Genomic DNA, 25,380 nt, shown 5'->3' with positions numbered 1-25,380 from the left:
GCAGACCTTAGAGAGGATCAGTGATTCCTGGTTGAATACTTAAAGTTGAGAGGGTAATATAGGGTCGTCGGTCACGGGGATTCCCAGCGTTGCGACGAATAACTCTGCTTGTAACGTCTGCCAGAGAATGACTGACTTGGTTTAATAGTGGCTGGCTTTACATAGTCTTTGAGTTGACGAATTGTCTCCGGAAATCGTAGTAAAAATGTATTAGTTGGCAAGGTAATTTAAACTTAGGTGGCCCTTAAAAGGACCGATGAGATTGATGGTTAAGTAGGGAACGTAAATACTCATAATGGCCCTGAAAAGGGCCAGTGGTAAAACTTGCAGCTATTTCTTATTATTATTCTTGATGATAAACAGATAGCTGCAAGTAGCGAAGTGCTTATCCTTTGAGTTTCTGTATACGGAGAACATACAGGAAGGGAAGTACGCCACTGACCAAAGAAAATCTTGTTTTCAGGTCATTCCCCGGATAACCAACCATTTATTGGTAGTCAGGAAAGTGGTCACTAGAGAATACTTTCCCTGTAGATATGCCGTTAGGACAATCACTTAGGAGGCCGGGCTTCCGGTAGTCTTCAGGGCTGTCTTTCCGGGCTCGCATTTGAAGTAGAAAATTCTCTGACGGCACCAAGTCGGATAGTTGAACGGCCACAAAGCTCTGAAGTGCTGGAGCAAGTTGTTCTCTGGCTATAAACGTTTCACGGTATTCCACCGAAGACGTTGACATTCCGAACGCCTGTTTTTCCGTGGCACTCGTTTATTTTGGGGATCTGGGGTAGAAACTGATTTATTTTACTTGCCCATGAAAAAAGAGTGTCATTGGTAGCCGGGATGCCCAGCTGCACGACGGACGCCATTGTTCTTGGTGTAGTGCTGATGATCAAATGCAATGATTGTCCACTTGATGAGGCATTTTATAAACTTTCTTTACTATGATTGGTTGCGGGTGGCTTCAATTATACCTCGATGCCACCTAGCGGATCCTACTGAACTAAAGCGCAAAGCTAGCTTATTTTAGCAAAACTTTGAGCTTATAAATCGCTATTGTTATTATCTTTTAAAAAAAACTATGCGAAAAACATCTCGGAATCATGAAGAATCAGTATGCAAAATTTTAGCACAATCGGTTCAGTAGTTTTTGCGGTCAGCGATTACAACAGTTTTAGCGACTTTGCTTTAAATATTAGTAAGATATAAAGACGACTGTTCTTTAAACATTAGTAATAAGAAAACAATAAATTGATTTCTTCTTTAGATACTTTGATAACCAGTGTTTTTAAAGCAAAATGTATGTTAAACATTTGTCGCAAACCATCTCTTGCAGGTGATTAAATTTTTTCTTACACAATCCGACTATAAGAGTATTACCATACGAAAGTATTTTTCACACACAATATTAAAGTTACTTTTTTTAACACTCGTAAGTAAACAGATATTTTAGATGAGTCAAAGACCAAACTCCAAAGGGGCAGCATAGTAGCAATTTTTTTTTCTATCCTGTGAGTGTAGAATTGGTTATATTGACTAGAGCAAAAGATAACTAAATATTTGCACGAGTAAGCATATTAGATCAGTCAAGAAACAGGATCCTAGATCTGCTATACCCATACATTTAAACGAATATTAACACTTTTTTGACTTTGATACTGTAAAAATCTTGGATCGAGAGAGCTATGAATTCGGAAGAAAATTTTTTACACTAATTTACATAACAATTCATGATGATAATATTAATTGACAGCTTGATACTAAAACGTAAAATCTGGTATATGAGAGGTTTTTGCTTGGTGTTAAACACATATTTGTATCAGCGCACTCATTTCTAGTTTGTTTTTAACTTTGTGTAACACAAGTGTATTATATCCTAAACTAATATTTTTCGCATCCTCTTTTTTTGGTCTTTTAGCTATAGTATTAAACCCTTACAGTGCCTTACTTTATTTTTCTACCTTTACCTTACCTAAAAATGTTTTATGTGTGTATGTACAAAGGAGCAGCTCTGTTGTTAAGCTTTATTTTATCATTTACGAGCTATATTAAACTAATCTTTGTTTGCGCACTTCGTGCAATGTTATTTACGGTTTCCTCTTACTTGTTTTGGTTTTGTATATTTAATATTATATTTGTTTTTATTAACATTACCTTTAAGTATTAATATAATTTTGTATTATGTCGCCCCAAAGATGACGTACGAAGGATGTCAAAATATTGGCATATTTAGGCTGTTATTAAAATACAGTAATGCGCTATATCTAAATTTAAAGTAGTTTTTCATCATTTTTTGACAAAGGAGCAAGTCTTTGAAAGACTTTCACCCTTAGTTACGAATACATTTATCAGAAAAGTTTAATTATGCAATATGGGATAGGTCTTGCTCGAAATACGTGCAATAATAAGAAACAGTTGGCATGTACTTTCCCTTTTTATATATTTTCCAGATTCTGGTTCTTTGAGCATAGTATATGAAGCAATTTAGATTCCGTTATCCACGTACATTTAATGATGTACTCAGTTAAGCTATTTTCTTTTCTTAGACAGAATGTTTATGGGGATCAGCGAGCATTTTTCGAGCTAACCTACTATTTAAGACTATGTATAAACATTTTTAAATTTTTCAATTGAAGAAGAAAAAACTTCTTTAGTTAAATCATATTTTAACTGGAATACAAAAAATTACAAAACTTTTTTATAACCACACATTAATTGAACAGCACAATAAATATTAATTAAATCACTTAGATGGTTTTGTAAGATGACTTATAACGGAAAGCCTTTCTAATGAGAATATACTTCCATGGTTCGTATTATTCTATCATTAGGTGTTATTCTTATTCGTATATATATTCGTATTATATCAAACACGGACAAATGGAGAGTTAAAAATCTTTACGTAGTTCTTCATCAACTTATCAAAAAATAGCTTAGCGTACTCAACATTGTATATTAAATATTACATTGTATATTAAATAGTTAATAGTAAATAACTAATAAAAATGAGCTTACGATTTTTCTTAGTTATATATTTATTAAAGGCTCTCCCATTTTGACTTCACCTGAGACTTACTAAAAGGAGCACCACAGTATGTTGACGTCATGTAAAACATTGACACTTAAAAATTCTACGTTTTTCCAGACACATCTTAAAACAAAAAAACTTTTTATTAGAAACATTTTTGTTTGGAATTCATGCAGCTTATTTGGTAAAATAAGAAGTTGTGAGTAAATTAAAAAAAAAAAATTACCATGCCAATAAGTACCATGCGCTTCTTACGCCATGAAATGGTTGTTGGCCCTAAAATGTCGTTGATTTGCACTTTTTCACGTTGTAATAAATGTAAAAGACTATTTGTTAAAACTTAAAAGATTAAAAACTGACAAGAATGTACAGTTAGAAAATTGTTTTTTGCAGTCCTACAACTTTGTCACTAGAGCATCAAAGTCCTAAATTGTAGTCTCTCTAATTGTAATCACCACGACAAATACTAATACATTTTATTCTACTTTTTTAAGAATCTAGAAGATTTAAGTGATTTCTTGTAAGGGTCGTAACGCAAAGCTGATTTTTCACGTAATAAATTTCTTATTTAACGATTTCCACATTACTGTTTGAACATCAATAATTTTTTTGGATCAGTTAATTGATGCCTAAAATTGTATGCTTTTAAAGCATTTAAAGTTTTCATTTCAGTTTCTCCTCTTAAGGCTATAGGCATAGTTAAGACTTTTGTGAGCTTTAAAGGCTGTTTTTTGTCAATTTTTTACAGTTGTAATATATTTGTTGGCAAGGTTGTTTAACGTTCGATGGCTCAAAAAAGGACCCGTGAGCTAAACTCTTTCTCGGCTAAAGTTTCCAGCAAACGTAACTGCCTCAATACCTTGAGGTAATCTTCTCTGGCCTGCTAATGTGGCACCATACTGATCGGAAAGAAAACTACGATGTTTTAAGCGTTGGTGCAAGTTGTAAAGCTCTTTTCCAACGTCTTCTGGGGTTACTCTGGCGACGTTAGTGTCCAAAACACTTTTTTTTTGCAGAGCTCAGTCGTTTTAGTCATCTAAGGGAAGAAAATAAGTTCGTGATGCTTGCCCGTTAGAGACAGTCCCATTTTTTTGAGTCTATTTTCTCTTTATAGCTGTTAGGTTCGCCTAGTGCAGACCTTAAAGAGAGTTGGTGATTCCTCGTTGAATGCTTAGCGTCAAGAGGGTAATGCAGGGTCGTCGATGGCCAAGGTTTCCAGACTTGTGACGAATAACTCCACTTGTGACCTCTGCCAGTAAAGACTGAATTGATTCAGTAATGGTCAGTTTCCTGTAGTCTTTGAGTCGATGAATTGTTGCCAAAAATGGTAGCTACATCTTATTTTTTGGCAAGGTAGTTAGACGTTACATGGCCCTAAAAAGAGCCAATGAGATGGATGGTTAAATATAAAACGTTGATACTTATGATGGCCCTGAAAAGGGCTAGTGGTGATACTTTTAGCCATTTTTTATTATTGTTATAGAGCATACAGAGCTAGTTGCATTTAGCTTGACTTTTACTCTCGGAGTCTCTGCCGTACGAATGTTACAACCTTACAAATCTATGTTAAATATAATAAAACAGTTTGTCAGTTACAATTTTAAAAGTGGTTTACAATATTTTGATTTCCAAACCAACGCACAAGTAAATCTATTCATTTGTAAATGTAATACAATTCATTAATTCACACATTTATGCAAATAACGTGGATACATGCATTGTAACAACGAGGGAGGCCGTATTACATGTGTTGGAAATGAGAGCGACCGACAGTAGGCCCGGCTTTTGTGTACATTATGTACATTTGTAGTCTCTGTCGGCTCAACGCTCTGTGCGTGTGCGCTTGGTCGACTTGGCGCGCTGCAGGTGTGTGTGTGCGTATTCACGCGGCAAGCTTTGTATACTGTAAGCGCTAGATTATACTCAGCTCTCGTCGAAGAAAGACTCTCTTAATTTACGTTGCCAAACTCTAGCATTCAAAGGTGCATACATCACCTTAAATGCTAGTGTAAATCTTCTGATTAACTCTCGCAATACAGTGGACAAAACTCAGTTGTGCAGTGCAGTGCACTTAGTGCTTTGTTTAAGTTGCTCATTGCATAATTTGCAGACCAGCTCAAATAGTTAATCTCATCGAACTACCAGTGATTATCAACAGCAAGACTCAGTGAAACTCTAGTGTATTTTCACAGACAGTAATTGTGCATTTTTTAACAGACAGTGGTTTATAGTTATTCAATATTTCAATCGGTTATACTCTATCAGTGCTTTCATTTTCACATTTATTTCATGTAACTTTCAAACTCTCTTGCGAGCTCAAGGCCAGTGCGTGTTTACATATTGTGTTATTCAACTTGACTCTTTTCTTTCTACATTCTTCACCTTTATATATTTCAATAGTTCGTTGCTTTAAGACTATAGACAGTATTTATTTTCTCCTGTATAATTTTGACCTCACAATTTTTGTGAATATTAACTGTGTTTTCTTGGCCTTTGAGTAACATTAAAAGTTGTTATTTTTATGCTGTTTAAATTTATTGTGTTTTATTGTGTCTTCCCAATCACCCTATCCGAGCCTAGTGTGTGCTAACGCATACGCCTCGTACAACATGTCAGCATAATATGCTACCAACTTATACCTCCCAGGCGTTGTTACACCTACCTACACAATTATGATGTATACAAGATACTGGTTGTATAAACAAATGTTGATGCAAAAGATTTACTTCAAAGCTTACACACATACGTATAGAAGCATGACATACAAGTTCTACAGAATATTTAAGCATGTTTACATACACAGTAACATCTTCTATGATTGTGTCAAATACGACCCACTCATTTTTTTAGTACGTTACATGTGCATCGACTCAGGATCTAACACAAAAAACTTTGGTTAATATATTCAAAAATAATCTGATACTGCGTTAAAATTCTTATTTAATGGTATGCTTAACTATTCGATAGTAATCTGTATCAGTAACAGTTGACTACATGAAACTCTATGGTTTTTCATATTGTGTATAATAGTTATGAACCCTTAAGTTATCAGGATTAACATTTGCTAATATACATATTATATATTTGTATATGTTAACGCTTACTTTTCGTACCCTACCATCTCTCTTAACCCTTAATCTTTCGTAGTCCTAGCATCTTTTTATTATACATTTTTTGAATATTTGTTCAAGGTACAGCCAACTGTTGAGATAGGAATAGGGGAATCATTAAATATGTTTGAAAAACATACCCTAAGAATAAAAAACCATTTGGTTTGTTAATATTGAAAATTAGATACTTGTAGAAAGATATTGACTAACTATTTTCATAGATCTCCCATTGCAATATTTAAACATAGTAGATTAAATTTTAAAAAATTAGCAGAACTCAAATTTGTTATTTAAAGTTAGTTTAAGCTCAGTATGGGCAGAGATTAGAGATATTACACTGCTAGCACCTACTTCTCTCTAGATTTTAGACATTGTTTGAATAACTAAAATAACATTACATGGTGCCTCATTGAGAAAAGAAGTTTATCTGACATAGCCCTAAAAACTGAATGATGAAAAGTATGCCTCATATCTAGCAAAGTGAGAAATCGTTGAAATCGGGACCGTAACTTCTTCTATTTTTGAATTAATCTTACAGAAAAAGGGTTGCTGAAACCTCTTCAAAACAAATTTTTTCATCATAATAATTTTATTTTAGGACGCTGTACGTTAGAATTTGAAAAAATAATTTTAAATAAAAATATTTATTTGAGGAGACTCTTTTGTGGAAGTCCTAAAAAAGAGATGTACCATTTATAATAGAAAAAATTTGCTGAAACCCAATGCTGGCCTTATTTATACCCCATATAGATCAAAATGTTGAGATATTTAAGCTCCAAGTTATAACTGTTAGAATGTACTCTTATAGGGCTGCGTGAAAAATGAGTTGTCTTACGTTTATAATAAGCCAAAATAAACTGTTCCAGAAGAATGAATATAAACGTTTTGTGGATTAAGTCTTCGTCTTTAATATGCTAAAATTGTGATAGAAATTGATAAATAGTCGTGTGCAGAAGTTCATGGGGTTATGTATGTAGCAGACATACTGATTCACTTTGTCGCAGGAGATTTGAGAAAGTTCAAGTTCGTACGGGTTGAGGTTTGAAGGTATTATTATTTGTAATGATCGAGTATGTAACTAGATAAATACTGTTATATTAATTTTGAGTCTTATAAAATATTGAAATATACAGGTATGAAATATCATACTTTGGACTGATCAAAACAAAAGTTTTTTTTTATAAAAAATAAAACCATACATAAAAATATTACTTTTTCCACTTTATATTCCATTAAAAAAAGCTTAATAATTTGCAGACACATATGTTTGTTGAAAAACGAAACTTGATTTTTTTATTGTATTTGAACTCAGTGATAGTTGCAGGAGCCCTCTTAATTCTAGAGCTCCCGTTGAACCACTTATCACTAGAGAAGGTAGAGTTACGATACCGTTAATTAGAAACACGTAATGAAAAATAAGAGAAAACGATGAATGATAATTTCAAGGCTGTAGGTGAGTCTATAGATTTTTTTTTTTTTTTTTTATATTATAGTGCTCTACGTCCGGCTCCTTTTTAATAAGGGCACTACTATGGGCACTTAGCACTTTGGAGAAGGAAGGGAAGAGGGATGGGAGGCCTCCCATTACAGGAGGGGGGTAGGGGGAATTAGGCAATGATGCTGCGAGAAGGTTGCCTAAACCCTCCTCGAGGAGCATTGCGTGGTGAAAAAGCACATGTGAAAGACACAGAGGTACTTGCCCGAAAAAGTCGCACTGGCCGGGAATTGAACCACGGTCTCCCGCGTGCCAATCCCCGACCTAGCCGACCGAGCCACCGCGCGCTCTGAGTCTATAGATAACACCAGTCAATACCGGGGATGATCCTTTTGAGGTACTTATTAAAATTGTACCGTGACATACATACTCACTTTTATTCATTCCAAGATAGTTCAACCTTGATATCCTTGGAAATTCTATTGTATTAAAATTTAGAATTGATGATTCTATTACAGAGCATAAAGTTTCTTAAAACTTAGGAAAAGAGAAAAAGAAAGAGAATTGTTACGTCTTTGATCGCTAGCAGGGACTTGTCACTGTGGCATGATATCGATCTTTTCACAGACACAGGCTTACAATGTAATTACTCATACTCACACACGCACACACATGATTGAATTACAAGCTCGAAAGGATCCATAATGTTCATCTTTAATTGCTGATTTTATCATCTGATCTTAATGTTCAATCATTATCGAGCAGCTTGGAAGAGCGATTACCTTCTAAAAACTATGATTTCTAAAAAACAGACAAAAATCTCTTCGATTGATTGCCTATTACATTACTTAAAAAATCACAAAACAAATTTATAAGATTATTTTTTCATATTTTTATGTCTCAAGAAATAGAAAATAAAATCTTCTTACATTTTTATGTCTTTCAAATACGAAAAAAAAAATTTGACACTTCTATGTCTGTAAGATAAGAAAAGAAGAAAAATTTTCAAATCATCCTACAGTTCTTATGCATGCATTCATAGAAATTTTAATATTGTGTCTTGTAAGCTTTGTGTATTAGAAAAATCACCCAATTAACTGACTATTCTTTTCACCTAAAACATCAAAAATCATCGGTAGGCTAAGATAAGATGTCTTAACGGTCTTAATATTCTCTAATGTAATACTTAATGATAGATATTTATAAGGCTTTCAAAGTTTGATAACTGATGGTTATTAATATATCTTTTTAATAATTATTTAGTAAGCAAATATTATATGAGTCTAACTTTGCATATGAGCAAATCCCAAAAACTTTTCAACTTGAGAAGGTACGTCAGCCATAGAGTAGTACCTTAAAACTGTCCAAAAAATATTACTAGAATACTGTAACTATACTTATTCACCAATTTTTTTCATTAAAAATTATTACTGATTCAACCAAAACTGATGGACGAATTATGATTATTTAAATTATCTTATTGTTACTATTTATAATGCACTTATAATGGAAAATAACAACAACAAAAACTAACGCATTGTAAAGTCAAATTTTTTAGAATTATATTTGTATTTTCCGCTAACAACGCTATTGTAGTATTGCATTAAAGGTTACTAAATGCTGCACGATTTATAATTGACAAATCATTTGATTCAGGAATGCGCTCATGAACTAATTCCAATACCATAATTTTTCTCGCATGTTTGCTTACATCCTTTAGAATTTTCATCAAAATTCGTTCGATAAATTTCGAGATATTTATGAAAATGTAGAGAACTTTAGCGATTTTTCAAAATATTGCATAATTAATTTTTTTTTTTTTTTTCAATAAACAACCACAGGCAGTAAAAATTTAACAGTGTAATTTGAGTTTATATAGCTTCCATTGTATGGCATTTGAATTGTTTGTTTTACATTGCAGTTTTGTATATTTTATCATGTCCGGGAAATCAATGATATAAAATTTATTTTTTTGTACTATCCGGTTTCAATCTTATTGTGACTGCAGTTACTATAAATTCAAATTTAAATTTCAAAGTTAAAACATTGCTGTGCTTATTGCGAAATATCAAAGTAACTTTTTCTGAAACAGCGATTTTACATAGATTTATTATTTCCTACTTCTTCAATATATGAAATACTTCATAACGTTCATATACACTGGAATATTTTTTTCGTCACACACAATTACATTGTTATTAAATACATTATTTACTCACCTACATACTTATAAAATTACCAATATCATCATTTATGGAGACTAAATTGCGTTATTTTTATTTGTGTGGATTACAAAATAAAATTTTATCTTTTACAAAAAAGAAATTCGCCTATGAATTAACATAGATTTTTTATTTTGGAATTTATCAAATAGAAAGTTCATTCTTTTAAAAATACTAAATTGATTTCTATTATCTTGTAAAGTATTAAGAACAGAACTTTATCTTTGAGAAAGATTAAGTTTGTTACTTCTATGATTTGTAACTTACAAATAATTCAAATAAATCTTCAACATAGACTACATTGGTATATGTTCTTTTGCAAAGTATGAACTATAAAATTTTGTCTTTTAAAACGACTGAATTATATTGTTCTATTTTTATTAAGTATAACTTCTATGATTAAGTCTTTTAAAAGTAAAAATCGATTAATGTCGTCTTTGCACCTCACAAATTTCTTCTTTTGGTTTGAAGTGTAATGTTTTTAGTCTGAAAATTTTAAGAAACTTGTTGTATTGATGGTGTAGCTGTTAAAAATTTAATTGTTGTTTTCAACGTTTTGGCTATTTAATATTTGTTGTGGACTAAGAGTTTCAGTGCATACAGAGCTACTTGCATTAATCATAAGTACTTTTACAATTACAATTACGATTGATTTTGTAGCTGTACCATTATGATTTCTAGTTAAAAATAAACTGAATTCTAACTTTAATCAAAAATGTAAAACTGTATTGAATCAATCGTCAGGTTAACAAGATGTAAGCAAGTAATGCGGATAGAGATACGAAAAATCTTATAACCTAACAGTAAAGCTAAAAAGATTGTATTAAAAGTATGCCTTTTGTAATGACTCATATGGGCTCCTCTAGTAATACTGCCCTTAACTCGTAATAAGTTAAATTTTAGCATAACTACAAGAAAGTCTTAGGTGCAAGTAAAGTTATTGTGAAAATTTGTTCAGTAAAATCTCAGTCATCCTATAAAATAGTTTGTCCTCAAATCATCGTATAAATGCGTATTATACTGCTGCATAGCGTATTGATGTTTGTTTAAAAGTAGGTTTTTTTAATTTTAACCAAAATAATGTAATTTTCTTAACCTTATAACTGCGTATAAGTTATAAAACTATTAAATAGACTGCGTTGAACTTATTAATGTATAAATTCTTGAAAATCAAAAATTAACATAAAGAGTTAGCTAAGTTAAAAATGTTGCTAAGTTTTAGTGATGACCTTATAGGTAGGAAATACGGCCTTTCTAATACAGAAGAAGTACCAGACAGTCTTAAATATTTCATCAGTTATTCTTGAAAATCAAGTTAACAGTCTCCATTATACCTATAGTCTCATGTTATTCCATTAATTCCTTATTATAGCTTCAAGTTAATTAGTGACTGCCAAGTTCTAAAGCTGCCAAAATACAAAATGTTGTTACCATAATTTAAAAAGCTACTCAATTAAGTAGGCAGGCTAATTTTTTCTTATAAATACCTCGTGAAGTAAAGAATTTTTGTAGTTTTAGGATGAAAGTGAGTAAACATTATTCACATCTCAATGAGATTTTTTTACTTCAACGCTTTTTCCTTACACTATTTCTCAGTAAATGCCTAAGATGGATTTCGATTGACATTCATAGCGACTTTTTTTCGGTACAACAGTGTGCCCATTTTATTCTTGTCTTTGACTTTCTAACATCTGCTTATCAAGTATTTGGCTGTATGAAAACTTTTCCATATTTATGCTGCCCAATTTTTTAATACGTTTGTTGTATTAAAACCTGCAAACAAACGTATCTAAGGAAAAGCATTAATTTTCGGACAGGAGCTCAATACTTAAAACACATCAACATATTTTTTGGCATCTGATTGTTTATTGAAGTTACAGTTGTATCCATTCTTTGGTTGGAGTAAGCCAATGGCTTACAAACTTTGACCTTGAAAAAATATGTAACAAAACTGTTTTTTCATTTTACTCTCTTCCACCCTCCACGACATGTATATGCAGAAATTGAATTTTAAATTAAAATTATTAAAATGATCCTTCTAAAAAAAAAGTTTCTACGGGATACCAACCAGCAAACTCGTGTTAGCTGTCCAAGCTCTTTATCTACTTAGCCATGAGCCAACTTTGAGAGATTCTCAAGTTATTTCTCTTTTATTGTTATTCATTAATGTTCTTTGATTAAAATATTTTTAACAGCTGAGAAATTAATTTGTTCTTAAATATTCACGTTATTCTTAGCACTATCAAGTTATCTATTTGATAAATTTTGTTCAAAACTTAAAAAGATCATTTTTTAATAGTAGCTTCTCTATTCATATTTCAATTTTTATTTGATTTAAGTAACTTGTATATTTTAAGATACTCAAATAATCGATTTGGTAATTTTCTTATGTTTTTAGAATGTTTTTAAAAAAAGGTTTACATTATTTTTCTAGTTAAATAATTGATAATTCTTATTAAAAAAAATTCGTTTGAAATTCCTGCAGTTTTTGTCATATAAAAAGCTGTTAGAAAGTTCAAAAAACGTAATGATGCTGAAAAGTACCGTGCGTTTTTCACGCTATGAAATAGTTGTTGCCTAAAAGGTCGTTGGTTTGCACTTTTTCATGTTATAATATATGATTAGTGATGTTTGTTGATACTGTACAGAGTTTCAACTGACGAAAAATGTATTGTTAAGAGATTTTATTTTTCAATCACAATATTTTACCATCATAGTGAACATCCTCATTCTAATGATATTTGGACCACTTTAATACTCATATCGCAGTGGATTATTTGAAATATTATTCTTTGTAAAGTATACCTGCATTTTTACATTAATGGCCAGACACATATAACTTTATACTCGGGTATTCAATCACCCACTGACAAGGGTGGATCCAGCCTTCAAGTCAGGGGGGGGGGGGGTCGCATAGTCGAGTTACATTCAGGACCAACTCAAAATTCACTATAGTATAAATTTCAAAAAACTGAGCGTTTTGTTGTTTCTAAAATAGTGTTACTATTAAAACAAAAATTTTTTTTAATTATTAAAATAATTTAAACTAAATAATAAAATCAATTTTTCTTTTTGGCCTTTTCGCGAAATAATTTATGACCTCATCTACTTAAATGAGTAGATTTCTGTGAACGTGGAAAAGTACCAGTCCTGTAAGGCGGTCTTCTTCCATTGACACTCTAAGCCAAGTTTTGATTGTCTTGAAAGTAGAAAGGATCTTTCTGCTGTAGCTATACTAACAGGTGGTATAGCAAGAATAGATAAAAAAAATTGTCATGTTGGGATGCATTTCAGCATTACGGTTTTCTATGAGTTTGGATATTGACTGCAGAATATTCTGATCTCGCTGCCATTTCGCCATCCACGGTTGATATTCACCTATAATTACAGAAACTAGAGTATTATTTGTTAGAAATTTAAAGTTGCTTGTAAGTTGTTTCACGGTCTTGATGTTTTTATTAGTATAAGTGTATTGAATTTTTGGAATAAAAACGCCTAGTTAAAATAGATTTAGGACTTCAGGAGACAGGCAGTCTTGGAAATCATTCATGACGGAATCTAGAAGAGGGATATATTCGTTATGCGCCTATGTCAGGTGGCGCCGTCGAGTAAGAGAAATTGTCCCTCGCTAAAATCGCCAGAATGCATGGAGCCTTATAGGAAAACTTTTTATTAAGCTAAAAAAAAGTTTATTAAGAATGGATTGACCAAATGAATCAGAAGTGTGTATTATGTTAATGTACAATAATAAGTTTTGGTTGGTGTTGTCATATGTACTACAAGATTGGAAAAAAAAAAAAACATGGATTGCAACTGTGCTAACTCAACATTTATATGTGTATACACATGCTTGCACTTGTATGAAGCTTTAGAATTACAAGTACTGCTTACATTCATCTATTTCTCACAACACAGTGTTCAATAAAAATTAATACTAATGACAGGTTAGGTTAACTTTTACACATTTATTCTACGTTTCCATGGATTACTTGTGTTTTTTTAGCTTTACACAAGTGTAAGCATGTATATGCACTCAAACATGCTGTGCTCTCATAGTCGCAATCCATATTTTTATTTTTTCCAATCTTGCAGTACACATGGCAACACCAAACAAAATTTATTACTGTACCCTAACATAAGACACAAATCATTGATTCATTTGGTCCATTCACTCTTAATGACCTTCTTTTTAATTTATTAAAAAATTTTTTTATAAGACTCCATGCATTCTGGCGATCTTAGCGAGGGACAATTTCTCTTACTCAATGACGCCACCTGACATAGGCGCATAGCAAATACGGCCCTGCGAAAGTACTCTTCAGCCATTTGGGTTTGATGGTTATTGGGTATTTTTGTCTGTCTTGATACAAGTCTGGAACACTTAATTTCGACGTCTAACTGCACACCTACTTCTTCTGCCTCTTTAAATAGTTGTCGGAAAACTGAGTACTTTTATCGTAGGACACTCATCGTATCATTTAAAGTGTTCCTAGTGGTCTTTAAATCGATTGAGCTTGTTTTCAATAATCTACTTAAAGATACTATAATAATTTCATTTAAGGCACTTACGTTATGTAACTAATAATTTGAATTGCCTTTATAAAAATTTTGGAGCATGTATACTTCGAGATAGCATCTAATCCTGGCGACGTAAGAACAGGTGCGAGAAACAGCATCTGAACATAAAGGGATTATCGTTCTCTCTCTACCAGCGCGTGATAGGCTAATCACGAGCAGCGAGAGAAAGAGCAGTGATTTATTTACGTGAAGATGCTGTTTTGATTTGACCTGCTCCACTGGTGCCTCGGGCCGGTAACTCGCCCTGGAGACGATGGCACTTATCCAGCGAAATAGCAGTTTCCGTCACACTTTTTCTACCGAGGGCACACCAGCCCCTCAAAAACGCCCGAGATAGAAAACCTACTATTTCCAACCTCAGGCAATTTTGAGGGCTGGGTGTGCCCTCAGTAGGAAAAAAAGGATTCGCCACATAAGCGCCATCGTTCCGTGGCTACCTTACAACCCTCGGGCCCTGCTTCGCAGATCTTTTGGGCCGTAAAACTACACTTATGCAACGAAAACTACTATTTCTTACCAAGGGCACAAAGTGCCGTTTTGCGTCCATGGGTAGACTTTGCACCCATGGGTGCAAAGTAATTTAAGGGCGAAGAGTGTTGTTCAGGGCGCAAAGTGGCTCTTTTCGGCCTCGGTAAGAAACAGTAGCTTTCATCAGATAAAAACCATCGTCTCCAAGGCAAGTTTGCGTTCCAAAAATGATAACTATTAGACTGATTAAACATAAGAATTTGTTAATATTGTACATATATTTGTAACCGTAGTTCAAATAATTTTTTACCGTTGTAGGAATATTTTTCTACAGTATCGTTTTGTTAACCAGTCAATGTAATCAAATTCTCATTTTTCATTGTTATTATTATTTAAAATTTTAAATAATATAAAAAAACAGAAATTTAAATAATTGTAAAAATTTTATTGTTAATTTAAATTTGTTAAAGTATTCAAAAAGTCTTATATAATCTGAAATAAGGAAGTTAGATTTTTTTTTTTTTTTCTCAATGTAATATACATTTAATGACTGAAAAATGAATGAAAAAATGAAATAGTTACACTCATTAATAATCTCTGTATTAGGTTTTTAATTTTTTAATTTAAAGATAACATGTCTTATGTCTTTTGCGTGTAAAGTTTAAATAACTAGTGATAACATTTTTATCGATTTCGAAAAGGGTTATTCTATATTATGTTTAACGCACATTAATAACTCTGAAGAAGATCCCTGCAAAGCAGGGCCTGAGTATCGTAAAGTAGCCCTGGAGCGATGGTTTTTATGTGACGAATCCTATTTTTCCTACCGAGGGCACACCAAAAACGTCCGAAGTAGGAAAAACAATATATGCCACTCTAGCACCAATGTAAAACAATTACTGATTTTTTTATTTACACCCTAGTGACGTTATGAAAGTTTTTTGTGTGTTTATGCATTTACACTTATAAATAACAAATAAAACACCTAATTTGAAACTTACCTAAAACATCACAGAAGCAGACATATGATATTATGAAATCTGAACTGCGCAATGCTTACAGTAAATAATGGGTATCATGAGCAGTTTTGCTATTGGGCCAAGTAGAGATCTCTTCCCAGGCACAAAAAATTTTCACCAAATTGTCTTTTTGAAATTGCTGATGCCTCTTATGCCTCTTAACCTAACGCGTCTCACAGATACTGTGCATTGTAACTCTAAGTTCTTTTTCAAAAATTCGATGCCTCTTAGCAGAAGCATTCGCAAATGCTACAAATTTTCTCATAGTACCTGAGGTATTGTGGCAGGAAACCCCTCTAGATGACATAGATGATAAGTTATTAGGAACGTGATTGCTGCATTGGCAACGTTTGACGTGTACACTTTTTTTTAATAACTCTTGCACTACATCCTTTGCATCTGAAGCCACAACTTAGCAGCTGTCAGTTCCAATACCCACACAATATATAAGATCAATATTGAATTTATGACAGAAACTTTCAACGATTTTTGCTATTGCTACACTGGTCAATTTGCTGCTCCCCATCACCAGTTTTTTTATTCTCTTCATTACATTCAAGCACATCACAAGCATATTAAAAGGTTACAAAATCTCCTCTTATAATACCACTCAGAACATGTCTAAATGACAGGCTAAGCTAAGAGGTGTGGAATAGATCTGTCGTTTCATCAAATAAAATTGAAAAATACTTAGCTTCCCTTCAATTGTGGCAAATATTTTTCTATCAATTTCCTTACAAACATCTATTAACACATTTTGCACAGTTTTGCTAATGTAGGTTGCATTAGACTTAGAAATCTCCAAACAATGCTGTATCACCAGATTCTATGCAAGATTTTAATAGAGCTCTAAAATTTTCCTCAGCAGCTACCACACTGTTATTATCTGGATTTTTATTCAATTGTTTATCATTGTCACGGTGGCATGTAACGATATATTTTAATGACCAGAAATTATCGCTTTGACAATCGGTAACAAGCGTTCTCTTTTTTTTTCACTTGTATTGAGTATTTACTCGGTTAATAATACTAGTTGCAGGCTTATGAAATGTTATTAAAAGTTTTTTTTCTGTTTCGACAGCTATTTTATAATATCGGTTTTGCTGGTGTTTTAGCAGAATACCGTTTTCACGAAGTAAAATATCAAAGACTTTTAACGGTTTTTTGACATTTTCGGTAAAGACCCTTGTCTTTATGAGAAAAAACAAGCCAGTTAAACCTGTCAAGATGTGACCTTTGTGCGAACTTTTTGTTTGCTTTCCTTTTTTATTACCAACAGAGTATGGAAAAGTATTATCAGAGGGAAGCTGCCAATGATTTTTAAACAACATAGTTTTCGTTACATCATCTACGTATTTTCTTATGCAATACCTAATATCTGAAAAAAATTGCGATTCAGGACGGGCACTCTTTACCTGATCAGAATAGTAAGTAGACGTACATGATATTAACAAGAATTTAACATCATCAGTTTCAGTAAGATCGTTTTTTCTTTCATCTAAGGTTAATGTAGCTGGGGATGTAGAAACATCGGTAGCACACTTATCATCTGTATTGGGGATCAGCATAGGTAAGTTTTTCAGGTATTTTTTGTGCAGATCGATCTCAAGTCTTGGTTTCTTTGCAAAAAAAGTCCATTTTTCTAAATGAACCACCTACATTTGGTTTTAATCAACCATTACCATAACCCTTTTTACTAGAGTCACCCTGAAAAAAAAAATCACTTGCAAAAAATCCATGCAAAGTACACTTGTGGGCAACAGCTATTGTTTGAATAAACAAATTCAACAGCTCACAAAACGAGATTTTGTACTATCGATCATTAAACGAAATTTTTCAACAAAGCTACACGATTAAATGAATAATAATCAATAATTTTTTATGATTATAATCAGACCCTCGATGGTATAGTATTCCTGATATAATTGCCTTCGTTGATATTTTAGTAACGTAAAAATAGTAAAAGATAGTTATGTACTACCAAACTCTATCATCCCCAAGAATATACACTCAATCTTATAACCTTATCGCACGGACCTACTCACATTATTAACAATGAAATTCAAACACTGCTACTCATCATCTCTTGAAAGAGAGGTTACAACCGCTTTCAAGAGCTCAGCTTCTGTCTGCAAGAGCAAAGTGGTATGATTGAAAACTAAACAAGCAAAGTAGTCTACCCACGGCTTTATTAATTAATCGATAGACATATTAACTGTTCCACGAGGGCGTTACCGGGTACACAGAGAGAAGTATTAACAGCTGGGAGGAAGGACACACAGTACGTATAGAAGAGCGTGCTCGACTACCTGTGAGGTGGCATGGTGTCCGCTTGTTCGCTGTTGTTGCCACTATGACAACCCTATGATGGTTATCCCTCCTATCAAACTTCTAGGTACAGACGGTACAGTATCGGTAGCAGTTCACTATTTCAGTGGTTCCATCAATCCCATACGGGTGATACGGCATGACAAGTCGTACCTTGGATACACAGGTACAACTTATCATGCCGTAAAGGAGTGACGCACCGCTTAATTAGCGGACTGCTACCAATTTACGCTGTACCTATACATAGCACTTTGATAGGCATGAGCCATCACAGCGTGGTGCAGTGATAGCAACAGCAACAGCGAACAAGTGGACAACATACCACCTTCTGGAAGTCTAGCACACTCCTCTACACAAACTAAACGTACTTACTAACTGCCCTTCCTCTCAGATGTGAATACTTCTCTGAATGGTAGAACTCAACTTTTATTTCTACTACGAAATAATCTAGACAAACTAACTGATGCCCTTAAATTTTTATGGCGTCATTAAAAAGGAAATTTATTTGTCCAGACCTTGAATCAAAGCTGAAAAAGTTACGTACTAGCACCTCTGTGTGCAGGCATCCGGCAATTCCAGCATCGTGGCACGGAAGTCAGGAACGGTAGTGTAATAATTGTGACATCAGCCGTCACCTATATATTATAGTATTATTGACCATAGACCATAGAGATACTAGAATAGAGCAGGCCAGACTCTTAGAGCCTTACTGACACATTCTTTACTAGTATTCCTGTAAAAAATATAAAAAAAGTTTCGAATTACCAAACAGTATTTTATTTATTGATTGAAAGATTCTTCTATTCTACCATGGACATACAGACAGGCAAAACAAGACCCAGGCCAAGGGGATCACGATCCCCACGACCTCCTCCCTTAGATCCACCTTTGCCTACTGTTCACTGATTATATTACATACCTTTTAAAGTAGAAGTAAGAACTTTTTTTGCGTTTCTACTTTTAGTGCTTATCTCTCGTAAAACATCGTTTGTAACGGTATTAAAAACGTAGTGCATAACTATCTTCTTTTCTTTATTATATTGCTCATTTTTTCAATTTTTAAAATCTATACCTAATTGACTTTTGAACTTTACAGCCCCCGTTATCACTAGAGCAGAGGCCTTTCTACTAATACTTGAATCCTAAGCCACATCTTTTGCCAAACTTTCTTACCTAAATCTCGTTCTACTTAGGTTTTTGTCAAATAGCACTTTTGGTCTTTAATATTAGTTGTTTTAACAGGCTAAGCAAAGAGAGATTCTTTTGAAACTAAAACAGACGGTTCTAACATGCGTTTTTTGTGTATGTTGTGTTGAAAAGTTATATGTATATATCACATGTGCTAGGAGTAAGCGATCACGCACACATGTCAGTTCCTACACGAGTGGAAGCCAGCGCGTTCAAAAATGAACACCAAACTTAGAGGGTAATTCAAATTAACTGTATCGAGCAAGACGCAAAACCCCAAATAATTCGACAAAATTTAATACACAATAACTTAATAAATTAATCCCAAAATATTTTACCCAATAACCCAACGCATAATTCAGCAGTTTCACGAGCTTTCATTATATTAATAAAAAACATTAAAAAACCGATAAATAACGCAAGCACCAATCACGGCACAACCCAGACCACTTACTCGTCACTTTGTTAGTTAACAAAATAATACAAGTGCTAATCATTGCACAACCCAGGGCACTTTCTGATCATTGTAAGAATTATTAATATTTATAAATTAATTATGCAAGCACTAATCATCACATAACCTGGGGCACTTACTAGTAGCTTTGTTAATTAATAAAATAACACAAGCATTAATCACCATATAGCCTAGGGAATTTACTGGTCACGTTGTTAATTAATATAATAACCCAAACGCCAATCACCACACAACCTGGGATGCTTACTGGTTACTTTATCAAATAGTAAAAATAAAACAACTCAAGCGCCAATCACCACAAAATCCCGGGCACTTACTGGTCACTTCAATAATTAATAAGATAACATGAGCACCAACTACCACATTATCCAGGGCACTTACTGGTCACTTTCTTAATTAATAAAACCACACAAGTGCCAATCACCACACAACCCAGGGCGCGTACTGGTCACCTTATTGAATATAGAATTAAACAAAATAACGCAATTGTCAATCACAATCAAACCTGGAGCACTAACTGGTAATTTTAACAATTAATAAAATAACACAAATGCTACTTACCAAACAACCTGGGGCGCGTACTGGTCACCTTATTAAATAATAAAATAAACAAAGTAACGCAAATATCAATTACAACACAACCCAGGGCATTTACTGATCATTTAAATAATTAATGAAATAACACAAATGCTGCTTACCAAAGAACCTGGGGCGCTTACTGGTAATTTAAGGAAACAAATAAAATTTATTAAGTTTTAACGTGAGCGCTCATTACCAGACCATCCAGGGTGCTTACTATTCACTACTGGTTGCGTTAAATTGGCACTTGAATAATTATTTGATTCTTTTTAATAATAAATAATGCAAACAGTAGGCACTCTGAGTTGTGTGTCGATTGGCGCTTGTGTTATTATATTAATTAACAAAGTGACCAGTAAGTGCTCTGGGTTGTATCGTTATTGGCACTCGTGTTATTTTATTAATTAACAAAGAGATCAGTCAGCGCCCCAGGTTGTGTGATGATTGGCGATTGTATTATTGTATTAATTAACAAAGGAACTAGTAAGTGTCTTGGATTTTGTGGTGATTGGCGCTTGCGTCATTTTATTTATTTTATTATTTACTAAAGCGACTGGTAAATGTGCCGAGTTGTGTGGTGGTTCTCGTTGTGTTATTTCATTTATTTTATTATTTAGTAAGAGGATTCATAAGTACGTTACTTATACATTGCGTCTTATATATTAATTTCTTGATTACCTCTAACTACATTACGATACTAGTGCGTGGGGAGGCGAGGGGTGCATGCATGTCTGTTCGCACACGAGCGCTAGCGACTGTGCGGAGACACGCGTGTGTCAGTTTTATAACCTTTCACATGTGAGGTGTAAGCAACTTTCCGATACAGCGTGCACGGGAAACGAGATTATGAGCCATCTAATGTGGCTCTGTAAAGACTTCAACGTACACACGCAGTTGCACGAGCTGTTAGTAGCGTGTGTAAATCAAGGTCTCAAAAGCCATAACAGATGGCTCATAATCGAGTCTCGAACCACAGCGTGTCGAAAATCATTTTGCAACTCTCGGGCTTGGACACGATTCTTATAAACTGGTATTTAAAATTTTATGAATAGTTTATTTAGCAGTCTGTTTAAGAACCGGATCCTCTAATACAATTAATTTTTAGCACTCTTAAAAAATAAGATCATTACTTAGCATTAGACAAAAGACTGCGGTATTTATGGCCTAAAAGTAATTAGGTACAACACACATAGAGTCCTTTGATGGTTATCTTAATAAATGATGTAAAAAAAAATTAAATTTCAGAAATAAGGATAATGACATAAAATCAATCTTGTTATTTTAATGTTATATACGCAAACCAAAACCTTTTTTTAGCTCAATAGTCATGATTCAATCAAACAAATTGCCTAAGCTTTAAAATTTGATCAATAAACCGTATATTTGTTTTTAAAAAATAGAATGCTTCATCAAATGCTGAAAACTGTTATACATATACATAATTTAATACAAGTTAAGCTTGGATAACAAAAAATTAATCAAATTTTATTACTTAAATACAGGATCCCAACACCGGTTTTATGACAAACACTCCTCTTGAAGTTTTCACGGTAACACCTGGGCGCAGGTATCGATTTAGAATGATAAACTCTTTCGGGTCTGTTTGTCCCGCACAAATAACGTTCCAAAATCATCAATTAACGTTAATTGCTACTGATGGTGAGCCTGTTCATCCAGTCAATGTTAATACCATCATTTCTTTTTCAGGTAAGGTTATAAGTTACTTAATTGGTCATTTTCATACTTTTAATTTTTTTTAAATAAATAATTCAATACTATATTTGAGAAGTGACAAAACGTTATATACTCAACTTTGATAAATAAAAGCTTAAACCTTCTTACAAGCTATTACCACCCTTAAAACGATGGGGATGGTAGCTCACCAGAGAGGAAAGACATCTGATTTTTTTTTAATACAGAAGGTAACTGGCTTATTATTGGGTTCATCGTGAGCCGTAAACGGACGAAAAGGAGTCGATGCTTTAGTTGAATATTCAGTTTGTTTTTAACTTGCTGATAATTTGACAGTTACTACTGAATTGATTTTCAAATAACTAAAGATATTATGTAAGGTGTCTACTCATCAACTGCTTATGCCTAAAGCTTAAAAGTACTTTGAACGACTTAGAAGAAGTTCCAACAAACAATAACTCACATAATAATTCACAGCAAAATTTATAAATTTTTGTTAATGAAGAAGCATGGAACCACTGTAAGGTAGGTTAAAAATAACTAAGAAAGCCTTGGCAACCACGCTGATTAATTAAGTTTCTTAAATCCTATTGTACAGCTTTACTAACAAATGTAAGTTTGAAAGTCATTAGAATAAAATAAATGTGACATGCATATCTCTTAATGTTCAAAGCAAAATGTTAACAGGCCGAGTATTGAAAAAGTGGTTTTATCATGAAAGTAGCAGGGCTAAGCTTTCTGCACTTGGTGTGAGTAAGGTGTGTTCTAATAATTGAGAAGTGCTGGCGATAAAATAACTTCAATGTTATTATATAATAAGGAAACCTTTTTTTTAATCATTTCACTCTTTATTCTAATAATAGCTTATCAAAATTAAATTACTATCAAAAAACAATGCTCAGAAGTTGTAGTAGCAGCTCAATATCTAAGGCACTATTTAAATTAAAGAAGTTCTAAATTCATAGAGATGATGAGCTACTAACTATAATTAAAATAGTTGAAGATCCACTGAAAAGATAAAACAAATGAAGGGCAGTACTACGAGGTTACAGTTATACTAACCCCTAATATATAGATCCTTTACTATGAGATCTTATGAATTTGAATGAAGATAAAAAAGAAGAAGCCAACTTTTAACATTAATTAATAAGAAAAAAAGTTTGTTGATAAGCCATGTAACCTTCATTAACAAAGACTTCATTCACTTGTTAACATAGATAAAATAATTAATGTTACAGTCTTTTACGGTATTTCAAAATTTCTGGGTTTCCAAGAGAGAGGTCTCATCGATCCAATCGATAATCAATTTTTCTGCTTGCACGCCCCCCATGATAAAACCATGGCAAAACAGTAAGCTTCTGTACAGGAATAAAAGAACCCGTGGCCGCGAAGCTGATGAAGAGGGAAAAGAAAATTGGCTCGCGAACGCTACCTTGCCATGCTCGTTACTTTTCGCTTCATTGATACGAATATTTGGTCCTCTGAGCTGGATTTTGAGTACATCGAAATCCGCAAGGAGTTGATATCGGATCGCGAGTGATCACGAGGTGACAAGGTAGGCAGCCATTATCAACGTGAGGGTAGCAGAAGTGTATGTGTTCGTGCCACGAGTGAAGCTAGTCGCACACAGTTTGTGAAATTCCTTCGTACGATATAATGCCCATGCAGGACTCGAACATCAGTGCGTGAGATAGCGCAACGCTATCCAACTTTTTAATTTGATTACATTAATAAGCCCTAATCGAGCAGCCAATTTTCCGGAAACGGAGCAGAAGGGAGACCATAATGAGAAGGCTCATGCACACGGCTTCGCTTCAGCTTCACATCAGCAACAGTGATCTTTCTCTCTCCCTCTTTCTCCTTTTCACCAAGTAGCGTCAGACGAAAGAAATGCAGCTATCTCGGCATCAGCTCCGTAGTGGCAATCGACCCCCTTTCTCTCGATCTTTTCATATAGATAACGCAAATCAGTAGTGAGTGCTTTCTCTCTTCTCTTTTACACGTAGAGGACAGCTCGCAACAGCACTTTTTGCACACGTCAGAAGCCTACATGCAAACGGACTCTGGCGTTCTTCTCTCATCATTTTGGTAACGAGCCGTGGAGAGTTTACGAATCAATGAGTTCACATGCCGAAATTATTGGTGCCCTGTCAGCCGTACCTAGTAAATACTAGCACGCTACATCGCTTGAGCAGCGCGGCTAAGCTATCACTTTCAAAGCATTTCGAGCTCTTTCTTTTTTTTCTGTTTTTTTAATCACCATAACAGATAAGGAGACCAAGATACTACTGTTTTAGCAAAAGACGCTGTCTACATATATTCAGAACTTTGTCGCTACCACGTGGAAGCTTAAAGCAGCTGATGCATTCAACGTTTATGATTATTAGCATTGTATGCACGTTCTTGATGGCTGTTGGTAGAAGCTCGAGGACAGCAACATTACCTTGTATCCTTATGAAGATGATCTTAAAGAGCGGCCGTATTTCAAGGAGGAAATCTACGAACAGGCGCTCGAGATATATTCTAGGAGCGTGAATCAACCATGAAAGCTGAAGAGAGCGTGGCTCCTCCTGCACTGGCTCCAACGCTGATAAATGGCACAACCCCTTGACCTATGTACCCCTCTTTGCTGCTTGAGAAAGTCAAGCTTCCCGTCTTCAGTAGGGACCTCAAGAATTGGCAGAGCTTCGTCGATGAATTCCGAGCACTTTTAATCAATGGCAAGTCCATGAAGCCCATGAGTAAGCTCCATAATCTCTGAACCTTTCCAGACACTTAGTGAGCCACTCGCTAAATGTGACCTCCTCTTAGTCTACTGCGTCACCAGCAAGATACCTCCCAGCACACAGGTAGACTAAGCCAAGGAATGTGGGGCAAACCAAGTCATGTTTACCTCCTTTGACTTACTTCAAAAGTTTATTGAAAAATGCATCAAAACATTGGAGCATTTGGACACTTCAAACATAGACAACCAGGCCCCTGCTGCCACCGCAAGCTTGATGGTGTCCAAAGAAAGTTCCAAGTGCGTCAAATCAACTACTCTCGCCATCATCACCAACAAGCCGAACAAATTGGACAAGCCATGGGAGTACCATTGCTGCGCTGCCACCTACTACACTGGCTCCTACCCTACGTTTCTGCAAAAATCGGTTCCAAGAGAAGAAAATTCGTGTTCTTGGCGCAACTATGCTTTAATTGCTTGAGTCCTTTCCATCGTCAAGGCGAGTACCAGTTTAAGCAATGCTGCCACTCTTGCCAAGCCAA

General features: G+C 34.1%; 1 protein-coding gene across 1 annotated transcript in view; it reads left to right on the top strand.

Annotated features, from left to right (window-relative positions):
• LOC106641906 (multicopper oxidase 3) overlaps positions 1–25,380 on the top strand; it is a 545,989-nt gene that overhangs the window by 187,793 nt on the left and 332,816 nt on the right. Inside the window, exon 5 of the mRNA XM_089594463.1 lies at positions 21,927–22,131. Coding sequence (XP_089450589.1) covers positions 21,927–22,131 — 205 coding nt within the window. The remainder of the gene's footprint in view (positions 1–21,926; positions 22,132–25,380) is intronic.

This window comes from Copidosoma floridanum, unplaced genomic scaffold, assembly GCF_036245765.1.
Source record: "Copidosoma floridanum isolate Cflo_tuat_1 unplaced genomic scaffold, Cflo_Japanese_pri ptg000021l, whole genome shotgun sequence".
In the NCBI taxonomy this organism is placed as follows: Eukaryota; Metazoa; Arthropoda; class Insecta; order Hymenoptera; family Encyrtidae; genus Copidosoma; species Copidosoma floridanum.
The sequence above is the reverse complement of the archived record's forward strand: the minus strand, read 5'-3'. Positions and strand labels throughout refer to the sequence as shown.